The 14217-nt window shown below is 47.4% G+C and overlaps 1 protein-coding gene across 1 annotated transcript in view; it reads left to right on the top strand.

Annotated features, from left to right (window-relative positions):
* Positions 1-14217, top strand: part of LOC119566992 (complement receptor type 1-like) — a 207535-nt gene that overhangs the window by 175153 nt on the left and 18165 nt on the right. The window contains 4 exon segments of the mRNA XM_043520786.1: positions 1752-1928; positions 5644-5832; positions 6299-6481; positions 6623-6835. Of these exon segments, the coding sequence (XP_043376721.1) occupies positions 1752-1928; positions 5644-5832; positions 6299-6481; positions 6623-6835 (762 nt within the window).

The following is a 14217-nucleotide window of genomic DNA, read 5'->3' as shown; positions in this document are numbered from 1 at the left end:
TTGTGACACCCTGCCCTCCCCCCTGCCAGCCCAGCCCACCCCAGTCCTTGTTCCGTGCTGGAAAGGCTCGTTCTTTGTAGTATTCATAATAGTCATCTAGAAGACAGAGCATTAACTGTGGGTAGCCACAGGGTCTCACTTCAAAAGAAAAGTTTAAAACATATAATATTACAAGGTACATGCAAGAAAAATTCAATTTGATAAGTTCTGAATACTCACTCGTCAGTTCTCTCCTCAGCTTTAGTACTTTATTCTTTGAATGTTACATTAACAGGAGTTGTGAATTAACCTTCTCCCGGTAACTTCCTTTCTTCTGTAGGGTGGAGAAAAGGGACCACAGGAAGAAACCCAAGATACCTAAGGCAACAACAGTCAGTAGAAAGAGTTCTGAAACCTTTCTGCTCTAGTGCTTTACATAAAATGTATGTCCTTATGATTTAAATACAATCAGACAATGACAGTAAGTTCTTTTATTTATGACACTGACACCTTCCGAAACAATAGATTGTGACTCGTCAAAGTAAGAAGAAACAATTAAAGAAAGATTCAGACATAATCCTAGGATCCCTCAGTCTCTTGTAAATTTCCCCATATGAGCCACAAATCTTTGCCCCATACATGAGCACAATGCTCATTTGATGGCCAGGAAGAAAGGACCGATGTGACAAAGGTAGAGAGTTCTTCAACCATTAAATTACTCATGGAAACACTATGGTAAAGGACCCATCCATCTTTAAGACATTGTGCAATCCACCCTACAGAAGAAAGGACAGCATGTATCAATTTAGTTGGTAAACAAGGAGCAGACCATCAAATGGGATAAAAGAGGGGTCAATATTGGAGCCCACATTATATAATGCAGTGAGACCTCCATATTTATTGTTCTATGCTGCTTTCCACCCCAACCCTGTTATACATATGAGACCCAATTCATCTCCTGCTCGTCTACTTTTTGACTGTATCCCGACATTAACTCCATTGGTTATATTCATAATCCATGATCCCATTTTTTTCTTCTAAATTACAAGGATGTTTATGGAAGAATTGCAAAGGGGCTTTTACCCATTTCAGAGAATACTGTTGTGGATCTGAACAAAGATTTTCTTTGGAGCAGGACCATGTAGCATATTAATAAATTCCTCATTGTCCCAGGTTTCTGGCTCTTTCCATGCTCCTCATCATGGTTGCCCGTCTCTAGACCTCCTCTTTCTGCTATGTGTATTTTTGCTGTGTAATGAGCAGTTCCAGGTGTCGGTTTTAGACAATAAAACCGTACATGGTGTGGCACGTTGGAGGCTCCTTCCCACCTTACACACCATTGTGATAGTTCAGATCAGCTGAGGCACAGCTGCAGACAGTCCCTTGAAGTGCACTCTTGGGGACTGGAGGCAGGATATTCTTGCATGTGGAGGGGCCACAACTGTGGTGCTCATATCCTGTGGTGATGGGTCAGTTCTGTGTTGCTGATGTTCAGTGCATGGTGCAAGGCTCATCAGTGCAGCCAAACCTTAGCCTATTGTAAAGCATTTCTCTCCTCTTCTGTTCTCCCTTTTCTGTCAGGTTATTGCAGTGACTGAGTGTGTGTTTGTGCAGTAATGTTCCTAGGTACCATATTGATAGATGAATTATAAATGATTTAAATTAAATGAATTGTGAAAAGCCACCAGTAAGGTGTTCATTAGTAAGCCAAATGATCTTAGAACATGTCCCTACATCAAACAACAACAATTATGTCTGTGCATCTATTGCAGCTCCAGCATGTGAAGAGCCACCTGCTATTGATTTTGCGGAGATTGTTAGTGTTGACAAGTTGGAGTACAGAGAAGGTGACAAAGTGCAGTACAAGTGCAATCCTGGATACAGCCTGATGGGAACTGAATGGATCACATGCAGTGGGAAAACCTGGAAACCTGCACCACAGTGTTTGGGTAAGGGGAACTGCTTTTTTGCTTTTTCCCACAGGTTGGTTCTTTCGTAGAGATGGACCCAAATCAAACCCATGAATTCAAACGCTCCTCAACTATGGGGGACAGGGGAAGTGGTATCAGAATTCAGAGCAGATTCCTGTGTCTGATGGACCACACTTGATCCCAGGATTCAACTATCTGGTTTATGGCTCAAGCCATATCTGGTCCCTAGGAGTTTCTATTAATGAGATCTCTGCAGATCACCAAATAGTTTCAAATATGAAATTTAAATTAGGTGGGTCTCTTTTATAACAAGACAACAGAACATCTAAATTTATTTATTTATATTACAGAAGAGAGAGAATTTCTCCATTTTATCAAATTCCACGATTTTTGTTGTTAATAACCCTAAATGCGAGCAATGACACAGGATCTGAATACTGGAGGCAAGGTTTAAAAATATCCATAACAAAGAATATGGAGATGAAACACCATTGTATCATCATAACAAAGAGAAGAGGGCTGCAGCATTAGGAGAAATTGGCAAATAATATTTATCAAGATCCTCATTTCAGTGACATCATAGGAGTTGATGGGCCCCCTAAGGCTGTACCTTGGAAAGGGGTACAGAGGGGTGCATCTCTCCATTTATCATGGCCTGCTTCACTGCTAAAAGTCCTCCCCTGAAAGCAGGGAAAAAACCACTGAGTGAGGGGGATGTGCTAACCGGATATGCCTAGATAAACCTGGGGATGTGCACTGTATACATACTACAGCTGTGGCGTGTAAAGAAGTGAGATATTCAACATACCTGCAAAGGTCCAACTAACTATTGTTTATTTTTTACATATGCATTACTGTAATAGGCATGGAAGCGATTAAAATTCCAAAATTCCATTAGAAAGTCCATGAATTCTATACTAGTGTTGCATCTGAAGAAGTGGTGTTTTACCCATGAAAGCTTGTGCCCAAATAAATCTGTTAGTCGTTAAGGTGCCACCGGACTCCTTGTTGTTTATATTAGTTTTTCTTAGTAGAGACGGGCTGTGAGTTGATTTTCTTTTAATATAGTTTACTAAACAAATTAGCTGATACCCTGCTAGTTTAGCACTGTAACGTTCAGGACACTGACCATATGGGATATTTTTACTTACACTGTATAAGAGGGAGTCTTACTAAAAGCAAAGTATCCTAGAACTACTTGGTATTGTACAGGAGCTTCTCATCTTTTTAGGGGATACTGTAAGATTATGGTACTTGTTAGGACCTCGGATAATTGAAATCCTGGCTACTTGACTTAGACAAAGTTATATACAAACCAGATGGATGTGTATATTGGTTATTGCATAAATCTGCACATAATGGTATGTTGCTTAGAGACCCATGTAAGCTATTGTGTCACATCCATGTGACCGCCCAAACACTGTACACGGCCTAATGGCTTTGATTGTCTCCTGTGCAGAAACTGTGTGCAGGTGAGTGATTTGATTTTACACACGTACTCTGGCACGAGGCGATGTCTGTGCTCACTCATACTGAAGTGAGGTTTGGAAATGTAAGAGAGTGATTTTAATGAGAAATCATTTATTCTTAATGCAGCATTGGGGATTTTGGAGCTCGGCCTACTGCTGATTTTGACAACCCCTTGAATTTAGTTGATGAGATGAAATGCTTGTTTAGTTGCAAAGACCTGAATTCAGTGATCTGTGTATCTTCTCCTATACCTGTTGTCATCTCTTGACACTATTAACACTTAAACCACCTATATTAGGTGTTTCTGATGTTATCACCTGTGAGGGGAAATTACTGAACCCCAAACTTCAGTCCTGGCAGGTAAGTATAGCAGGAATTGATTTTATTGATTTATTACTGTTCCTTTTACCCTGCCCTTTTCATGTCTAAGTCTTCATGTAAATTGTGTGCATGATGTAGGATTTTAGAATTTCTATTTCTACCTGATGACTTTTTAGTGCCTCTTTTCATTTCACATGATTGATGCACCTTTGAGTAGTGTAAGAAGGGGATGGCTGAGGCCTTTCCATCAAGAAATGGCTAATTTCAGCAAGTCCCGGAAAATACCAGCTACAGTATGGGGGAACAAATGGGCTTGCTTACAAAGTCTATACCAATCTTGTTCCCACTGACTTCACCAGCAGCAAGAGCAGGCCCTAGATGCACTCCTGCAATTCCTATTCACAAAAGTGCTCCGAATGTAAGTAGTCTCATTGGCCTCATTGGAATCTCACGCATGCGTCCGGTTTGCAGGAGCAGGCCCTTGCTTGCCATTTGCCAATAAACATACATCATCAGTTTCTCCTCTTTAGGGATTTCTCTGTTTTAGGGCTTATTTCCTTGGCATTTGTAATAAATTAATTTCTGTTTTATTGAGTGAATAATTAATTTTATATGACTGGTTTCAGAGTAGCAGCCGTGTTAGTCTGTATCTGCAAAAAGAACAGGAATACTTGTGGCAACTTAGAGACTAACCAATTTATTAGAGCATAAGCTTTCGTGGGCTACAGCCCACTTCATCGGATGCATAGAATGGAACATATAGTAAGATAGATATTCCTTTTATTCCTTAAGTTAAGTATCCCCACACCTTCTTGTCAACTGTCTAAATGGGCCATCTTGATTATGACTACAAAAGTTTTTTCTCCTGCTGATAACAGCTCATCTTAACTAATTAGCCTCTCACAGTTTGTATGGTAACTTTCAACTTATCTGTGTCTGTGTGTCTCTATATATCTATATCTATATATCTTACTATATGTTCCATTCTATGCATCTGATGAAGTGGGCTGTAGCTCACAAAAGCTTATGCTCTAATAAATTTGTTAGTCTCTAAGGTGCCACAAGTATTCCTGTTAATTTTGTATGGGATTTTGGGCTACTAGATTTGGATGAGGGTACATTCCCAGATATACATGGTATTTTGACATTTTCTTTTGTATATGTGGATAAATATATTTATCAGTGCCCTATCACTGAATATAGTATCAAACTAGTGACCCATGTGTTAGTTATGGTTGAGATAATACTTTCTTGGTAAAATCCTATTTTTTCCTGCTGTCTATTCAGTATTGCTAACCCCAAGATTCCAGAATTCGTGAGACTAGTTTAAAAATAATGAAATTCATTTAAAAAAAAATACTACCTTTTGGGTATTTTTATTTACCTTCTGCTTTTTGAGCCTTAAGGAACATTGGGATCATGTTTTCGAGCTTTTCTAAATAATCGAATTGACTAGAAACTTACTTTATTAAACAAAAGATGGGATTCCTTTGTATTCACTTGACTCCTGGAACTGGGGATTTAAAAATGCCCCAGATATCACTACAGATCTATCATGAGAGTTGGCAGCATTGCATTATGTGTATATATGTGTGTGTATATATGTGTGTGTATATATGTGTGTGTGTGTGTGTGTGTATATATATATACACACACACACATCTAAATTAACATTTAGACATACCTCTTTTTTTCCTTCTCAGCAATGTGATTTTTTTCGTTGATGTTAGAAATACATTTTAATCTATATCTTGATGAAGATAATGGGTCTGATTCTCCACTGCATCTTACAAACAATTTACACCCTGCAGAGAGAGAGAGTACAAAGCAGAATGGGCATGTTTTGCAGTGACTCACTACAGAGCAGGTAAATGGCTGCGCAAGATGAAGGACACTGAAAAATCAGGCTCTATCATTTTCATTTTTTCTGGTTTTTCTTTAGCACCGTGTAGCCTCACAAAACAGCAACTGGAGACCAAAAATCTGCTTCTGTCCAGTGGCCGAAGACATGCACAGCTGATTCTGAGTGACCACACACTGGAATTTATGTGCAGTGAAGGATATACCCTCGCAACCCCTTCAGTCAGGAAGTGTGTTAATGGGCACATGGATTTGCCTTCATGTATCTCTGGTAAATCTGCACTGTATTTTGATAATTCAGTTTCTCAGTTTTATTTGATTTCTTGTGTACAGTCAAGTAGGTGCATGTAGTGTTCTGGACTGTGACACCTGCCCCTTCCATTAGCGATAATCACACATGAGGCACTGCATCACCCTCTGTAGGCATCACTTACATGATGGTATACTGTATTTTCCACAGGGCTCCTGCCTCATTCAGGGTGAATTCATTGCTGTTCAGAGGGCCAGCACAAGGTAGGGCATAAATGGTACATAGACCTTGTGCTGCTCTACACCAGCTGAGGATGAGGCCCTCAGTATTTTGGTCATTGTGCCTAGCTCAGCAACATGAGGTTTTTACAAGTGGTTTCCCTAACGTTGGACAAGGAGCCATTTTCCACGTGCAGTACCAAAGCCAAAAAATGACATCATAACCATTTTTGCATAAGATTATTATAATTGTCATTTTTTCCTTTTAGAAAGAGGGAAAAACTGTAGCCGTCCACCTACTATTGAGAATGGAGACATAACTACTTTCTTGGAAAAAGGATACACATCTGGCTCCTTTGTAGAATTCAAATGCCAAAAATTTTATGCAATGGAAGGACAGAACAGATCTTTTTGTGACAATGGGAATTGGACAAAAGCACCACTTTGTTTAGGTAAAAAAAGATACTGCTTTCTTAGGCTTTGAGGTTTATGGAGAGATTCACTGAATCAGACTCATCACTTGTGTAAACACATTACTTCAATTTGCTTACTTGGGGCATTACCAAGACAACCACACCTTTTTCTTGTTTTAGAGCCATGTGCTATCTCAGTGGAAGAAATGGAAAACCAGATGGTAGAGTTGAATGGGAGAGCAAATGCGACCATATCACAATGGATGTACCTAAAACGTGGTGATTTTCTTGAGCTTCACTGCAAATCAGGATATGCACTTGCAACTAATTTATCTCAATCTGCTTTTATGGTGCAGTGCCATGGCAATCCATTTGTCTATCCAGAATGCAAAGGTAGGTGGAGATGGGCTGTAGTGGATATCTCAAATATCCTGCTTTCAATAGAGGGCACTCTGCAATGATAGGAATGTGTGAAAGAGCTGCTTCTTTGCTCTCATCCCTACAATGCAGCGGGGAAAGTCTTCCAGACTGGACCTGTGTTAAGCTAATTACATTTCAGGGGCTAATAGACACTGTGAGGTAGATTCTCCCTGCTCCACTCTGGCCCCTCAAATTAATTTAATAACCAAGTGGCATTAATTTGTTGTACAACAATTTTAAAAGTGTAAATGACTTACTGTCTGTAACTAGGCGTATCTAAGGCTATTTCAGATGTTACTGAATCTATTCAAGGAGTATTTAATGGCACTATTCAGAGGCTTTCTCAGAAACAGTGTTCGGAGCAGCTCAGCCCTCTTTTGATAACAGAACTTGGGTCTAGAATGGGAAAACCGTGTTTGTGCCTTTAGCTTGGTTTGTCGCTATTGGGTATGAAAGTGCTGGGAGTGGGAGCAGTGTACAGATGGCATGCAGTGATGGATTAGTCACTGGGCCAATGGGGCCCATGCCCAGGGGCCCTGGCTAACTGGGGGGGCCCTGGAAAAATGGGCGCCCCTGTACCTTGTCCCCCTCCGCCCGCCCAGAGCTCCTGCCGAGGGTCAGGGAAAGCACCCGTGCCCCGCCCCCGCTCCCTGGTAGTGGTTAATGGTAGATTCAGACCTCAAAGGAACGTGTATTGGGATGGTGATGTCCTTATAATTACGTGTAATCGTGGATTTCACATTAATAATGACCAAGATACAGCTGAATGCACAAAGAATGGCTGGTTGCCTCCTCCAGGGTGTAGCAGTAAGTTGCATTTATGTCTTATCTTGCTGAACAAATGTAAAACCCACCTCCGTATACTAAACATATCAGATCAAGAATGCACTTGCTAACCTAGTATTTTTTTAAAATGTCAATTGTGGGTACTTGGTCAGGTGTTTGCCCCTTTCCTTTGACAGTACATAGAACTGACAGATACATTTGTATTATTTTGTCACTTACAAAATGGATTGGGTCTGTATTCAAGGCCATTTATTAATAAGTGAAATTTATTAATTTATTTATTAATTTATTATTTAAACAATTTATTAATAAGTGAAATAACTTATTCTTGTCTTTAAAATAAGGGATGTGACAAAAGCTATGGATGAAACTGGCAAGTGTATAAGCAAATGTAGATGTCTCCAATCACCATATATAGTAGGCTGCTGACTTGGTAAAATGCACTGGGATCAGTCAGATGGCAGCATGTCAGGCAAGATACAGCAACCTCCAAAACTGGAGGATGACCTTTCCTCTCCATAGCCTCACCCCACACCCTTCCACAACAACTGCTCCTTTTTCTTTGAGTGATGATCCCTATAGTATTCCACTGAGGGTTTACTCATGTACCATGTGTCCGGAGCAAGAGAATTTGAAAGTAGTAGTTCTTCTTCGAGTGCTTGTTCACATCCATTCCACATTAGGTGTGCGTGTGCCGCGTGCATGAGCGTTGGAAACTTTTCCCCTTAGCGGCTCCCGTCAGGGCCCGCCGAGTGGCACCACTGTGCCGTGCATATATACCCCTGCTAGCCCGATCCCCTCCAGTTCCTTCTTACCGTCCATGGCAGCGTTGGAACAACCTCTCTCTCTCGTAGAAGAGCAGTCCCTTAGCCTTTAGAGTAGCTGTTCTCAGTTCGTTAACATACCTATTATGTCCTCCCCGGTGCAGCCCCCGGCGCAGCCAAAAGGAAGGCGCGGTCATTCCCCGCACAGGAGGCCGGTACCTCCCAAGATACTGAGCGCCAATAAGAGCGGGAAGGCCGCGGTACCGGCGCTGACACAGGTGGTCCTGGCAGCAGAAGCCCCACCGGGCCCAGACCTAAGTGAGCTCAGTGCGGACAATGGGCTCGAGGGCATAACGGATCAGCCCTCTATGCCTGGCACCGTTCAGGCTGCAAAGGACCTCAATAAGCTGTCGGTGGCGAGCCCCCTCCCCTATGGGGAGAACCCTCCGGCACCCATGCCTCGGGGGCCGTCAAGGGGTAAGCTGACAATGGTGTGCCACTCAAGGATACCATCCTGGCACTGCTCCCAGAGTTGGTCCCGGTGGAGCTCCGACTCCACAGACTCACAGTTGCCAGTGGCCCAGAAGGAGGTTGCAGCACCGGCAGTGGGTCGGTGCGAGGAAGCACCAGAAAGTGCATGCTGCTCTCCAGGACCACGCAGAGACTGGCACCGGGAGGAGTTGAGACTGCCCTCACCAGAGGACTCCCACAGACGGTCCCGGTCCAGGAAATGCCAGCACCAGTCCTGGTCCTGATACCGGTACTGCTCCCGCTCAGCCAGGAGCTGCTCGTTCTCCCGCCGACACAGATCATTGGCACTGCCATGGTCTTCGCGATCGGCATCGCTGCAGTCCAGCTCCGACTCTGGCTGCTATAGCTACCCACACCGGGCCCCAGACAGCAGGGACCCTCAGGTGGGCTGGCAACCCCAATTGGCCCTTCTGGACCCCCTGGGCCTATCAGGAGCACCAAGGGGCCCTGTCCAGTGCAAGTTACTTGGTGCAGCGGTCCCGGTCCCCACACTGATGCCAGACGGTGACAGAGGCTACAGTATCCAGGCCTCCAGCATCCCCCCAGGATAAATGGGAGAGACCGGCACCGAGTCCAGTGCCATCCCATGGACTCCCGCCCCGGCCTGAGCCGGAGACCCCTCCCACAGGAGAAGGGAAGCAGGAGGACCAACCGGAGGGGGTCAAGCAGCAGCTAACCTCCTCGTCTTCCCGGGATGAGGCGGTGGCGGGTACAGAGGTGTCCGGCCCTCCACCGATAGACCCACCAGGAATTGCTGCGCAGGGTCACCCAGAACTTGGGGTTGCAGGCTGAGGAGACAGTTGAGCAGGAGGACCCCATGGTAGACATTTTGAGCCCTGTATGTCCATCCAGAATAGCGTTCCCACTCATTAAGACCATTCAGTCCAACTATAAGACTATATGGCAGACCCCGGCCTCCAGCGCTCCAACAGCCAAGAGAGTGGAGCATAAATACTTTGCCCCTTCTAAGGGCTATGAGTTCCTGTTCTGCCACCCAAGTCCATGCTCCTTAGTGGTCTCAGCGGTAAACAAATGAGAGCACCATGGACAGCAGGCCCCGGCCCCTAAGGCCAAGGAAGCGAAACGCCAGGACCTGTTTGGCAGAAAGGTGTACTCATCTGGGGGCCTTCAGTTGAGGATTGCGAACCAGCAGGCCATCCTCAACAGGCACAATTTCAACTCCTGGGCCGTGGTGGGGAAGTTTAAGGACAACCTTCCACAAGGTTCCCAACAGGAGTTCATGGCCCTGGTGGACGAGGGCAAGGCAGTAGCCAAGACCTCTCTCCAGGCCTCCCTGGATTTGGCAGATGCGGCAGCTAGAACAATCGTGTCAGCGGTGGTCATGAGGTGCTTGGCATGGCTTCAGGAGTCAGGCCTGCCGCCCGAGGTCCAGAATACACTCCAGGACCTCCCCCTTCGAAGGGTCTGGGCTCTTCTTGGACCAGACAGACACGAGGCTGCACAGCCTCAAGGACTCGCGAGCTATGCTTAAGTCACTGGGTATGCACACCCCGGCGACCCAGAGGAAGCCCTTTAAGCCACAGCCTACCCCTCAACGCCAGTACCAACCTTGCCATAGGCATGAGCCTTTCCGTAAGCGAGGCAGGGATAACAGGTGACGGCGCAACAACAATAGTAACAATAATGCGCCGGGCCAGAACCAAGGCCAGCACAAACCCCAGCCGGGCACTAAGCCAGGCTTTTGAAGGTGCGCTCGAGGACAGTGTATCAGACCAGTCACCGGATCCGTCCCTTTGTTTCCTGAACCACCTGTCCCGTTTCTCCCGTGCGTGGTCCACCATTACGTCAGACCATTGGGTCTTGCAGCGAGTACCCGTTCTGCACCGTGCGTAATTCTCTTCCCTCCCTCCCTCACTCCCACCCTCTTTCCCCCTCCCTCTTCAGGGACCCCTCTCACGAGCACCATCATCCCTTCCCTGGATCCGGGGAACTAGTATGCTGCCCTCGACATGAAGGACGCGTACTTTCATATCGCCATCCACCCAGCACATTGGTGGTTCCTACGTTTCACCGTGGGCCAAGAACATTACCAGTTTGCGGTTCTCCCATTCGGTCTAGCCACGGCCCCAAGGGTGTTCACGAAATGCATGGCGGTGGTGGTGGCCTTCTTACGGAGGCAGAGAATCCGGGTGTACCCGTACCTGGATGACTGGCTCCTGGCGGGCTGATCTGAGGCAGAAGTGCAGGGCCATGTGGAGGTGGCCCTGAGATTGTTCCGCAAGCTAGGGCTCCTGGTCAACGTCCCCAAGTCCACGCTCGTGCCCACGCAGAGAGTGGAATTCATAGGGGCAGTCCTGGACGCGGTGCAGGCCAGGGCAAGCCTTCCAGTATCCCGATTCTGGGCTATCCAACAAGCGGTGGCCTCACTGTGACAGTTTCCAATGACAATGGCCAGGTGCTGCCTGTGGCTGCTGTGCCACATGACAGCATGAACGCACATAGTCAGGCATGCCAGACTGAGACTCAGGACTCTGCAGGCGTGGCTCGCTGGGGTGTACCGCCCAGGCAGGGACCCCCTGGACTTGGTAGTGACAGCCCCAAGGGATGTGCTGGACTCCTTGCTGTGCTGAGGGTTTCCCCGGCTAGACCAGTTTGCCACCAGGGCCAACGCCCAGTGCCCGCGGTTCTGCTCGTCCCAGGGCCACATCCCGGGCTCGCTCGCAGATGCATTTGCGATCCCGTGGAGAGGGGGCTTGATGTATGCCTTCCCCCCGCTCTCCTTGGTGCACGAGGTCCTGCTCAAGGTGTGCAGGGACAGGACGGCGGTGATCCTCATCGCCCCAGCCTGGGCCCGGCAGCACTGGTATGCATCGCTCCTAGAGCTGTCGGTGGAGGCCCCAGTAGTTCTGCCCCTACACCGGGACCTCATTACACAGGACGGTGGGCGGCTTCTCCACCCCGACCTACAGTCACTGCACCTGACAGCATGGAGGCTCTGTGGCTAAACGCCCTGGAGAGCCAGTGCTCCCTTTCCGTGCAGCAGATTCTGTTTGGCAGTAGAAAGCCCTCTACCAGGGCGGCCTATATGTCCAAGTGGAAAAGGTTCTCGTCTTGGTGTGAACCCCAACAGATGTGGCCGGGCCAGGCCTCGGTGGTGGCCATCCTGGAGTACCTCCTGCACCTCAAGCAGCAAGGGCTAACCCCGTCCTCACTTAGAGTGCACCTGGTGGCCCTCTCTACCTTCCATCCGGGGTTCTCGGGGGGGCTCGGTGTTTTCTCACCCAATAGTGGGGACGGTTCCTTAAAGGGTTGGAGAGGGTGTTCCCGTACTCCTGTCCCCCAGTCCCTCCATACAACCTTAACCTGGTCCTTTCTAAACTCATGGGACCCCCTTTCGAGCCCCTCGCGACCTGTTCTCTCCTCCACCTTTCCTGGAAGGTGGCATTTCTGGTTGCCATTACCTTGGCCAGAAGGGTGTCCGAACTGAGGGCCCTCACCTCTGAGCCACCGTATACAGTATTTCACAAGGACAAGGTGCAGCTCCGGCCACACCCCAAGTTCCTCTCTAAAGTGGGGTCTCAATTCCATTTGGGCCAGGACATTTGTCTGCCGGTGTTCTTCCCAAAACCCCATACGGACCCGACTCACCGCAGCTTGCATACCCTGGATGTGTGTCGAGCGCTGGTGTTCTATTTGGAGCGCACCAAGCCCTTTCACAAATCCACGCAGCTGTTCGTGGCCATAGCCGAGAGGATGAAAGGCCTCCCGGTGTCAGCGCAGCAGATCTCATCTTGGATTACAAGCTGCATCCGGGCGTGCTATGAGCTCGCAGGTATTCCAGCCCCGGTGGTCATGGCCCACTAGACCAGGGCGCAAGCGACTTCCATGGCGTTCCTGTCACAGGTCCCGATCCAGGAGATCTGCAGAGCAGTCACCTGGTCCTCGGTGCACACCTTCACGACCCACTATGTGGTCAACCAGCAGGCCAGAGAGGACATGGCAGTTGGCAGAGCTGTCCTTTGAGCAGTTGTTCCGTAACTCCTACCCTCCTCCAGAGGAAAGCTTGTAATTCACCGGCTTGTGGAATGGACTTGAACAAGCAGTTGAAGAAGAAAAAATGGTTACTTTCTTTCTCATAACTGTTGTTCTTTGAGATGTGTTGTTCATGTCCCTTCCACCACCCACCCTCCTACCCCTCTGTCGGAGTTGCCGGCAAGAAGGAACTGGAGGGGGTCGGGCCGGCAGGGGTATATATGCACGGCACAGGGGTGCCACTTGGGTGGCCCCGGAAAAAGTTTCCGACACTCGTGCACGCGGTGCGCACACACCTAATGTGGAATGGACGTGAACAACACATCTCAAAGAACAACAGTTACAAGAAAGTAAGTAACCGTTTTTTATTTACTCCTTATTTACTTTGATGTACTTGGATAAAGCACCTGTGAAAATAAGATGATACAGTATAAGTTAATGGCGCTGTAAATAACTATACAACCAACATATACACCATGATTTATTTGACAAAATGTGCTAGACTCAACCCTTTTGCAGGGAAGATTTGTAGCTGTGTATTTTATCCATCCAAATGATAGCATGCCAAGCACGATACCATTACTGTATGAATGGTATAAAAGAAAATGAAAACCTATTATGATAACTGGATTCTGAGTCACTTACATATACCACAGCCCTAGATCTGTACCATCCTGTAACCGGGCAAGGACTCACTGGCAGTGCTGCCTGCTGGTTGTCCTTGGGAATTAGCGTTCCAGCCTCCGGAGCGCCCTCTTCAGGCTGGTGTCTCACCTTGCTGCTGGCTCCCGTGTCCCTCCCAGGACCCTGGTACCTCTTTCACTGGGTGTTGCCTCCTGGCTGTACCCCACAGTTCTGGGTCTCCCCCTCCAAGGGGAACCCCTCATCCACTATCCCTACCTCGCCTCAGTCATAGGCTTCTGCCAGTCACCAGCTAGTCCCCGCCCTGGGCAGACTGCAGTATGAGCCACTCATCACAGGCAAGGTTGGGTTTGGACCTGCTGCATCTGTCTAACCTTGGGCTGTCCCCTGCAACTCCAGTACCTGTTGGGCCTAATGCTAGGTTGCAGCCTGGGGCTTTCCTGGCTGGAGTGCCCCAGCTCCTCAGCCCTTCCCCAGCCCTGCTCCAATCTAAGTACTCTGCTTAGATCCCTGCAGCCAGGTCCGTCCCTCAGAGAAGCTAGAGAGAGACTCCTGGGCCTCTGGCTCACAGCCTTTACAGAGCCAGCTGGGCCCTGATTGGGGTGTAGCCCCCCCAGCTGAGGCTGCTTCCCCAATGAG

Source organism: Chelonia mydas, chromosome 8, assembly GCF_015237465.2.
Source record: "Chelonia mydas isolate rCheMyd1 chromosome 8, rCheMyd1.pri.v2, whole genome shotgun sequence".
NCBI lineage: Eukaryota > Metazoa > Chordata > Testudines > Cheloniidae > Chelonia > Chelonia mydas.
The sequence above is the reverse complement of the archived record's forward strand: the minus strand, read 5'-3'. Positions and strand labels throughout refer to the sequence as shown.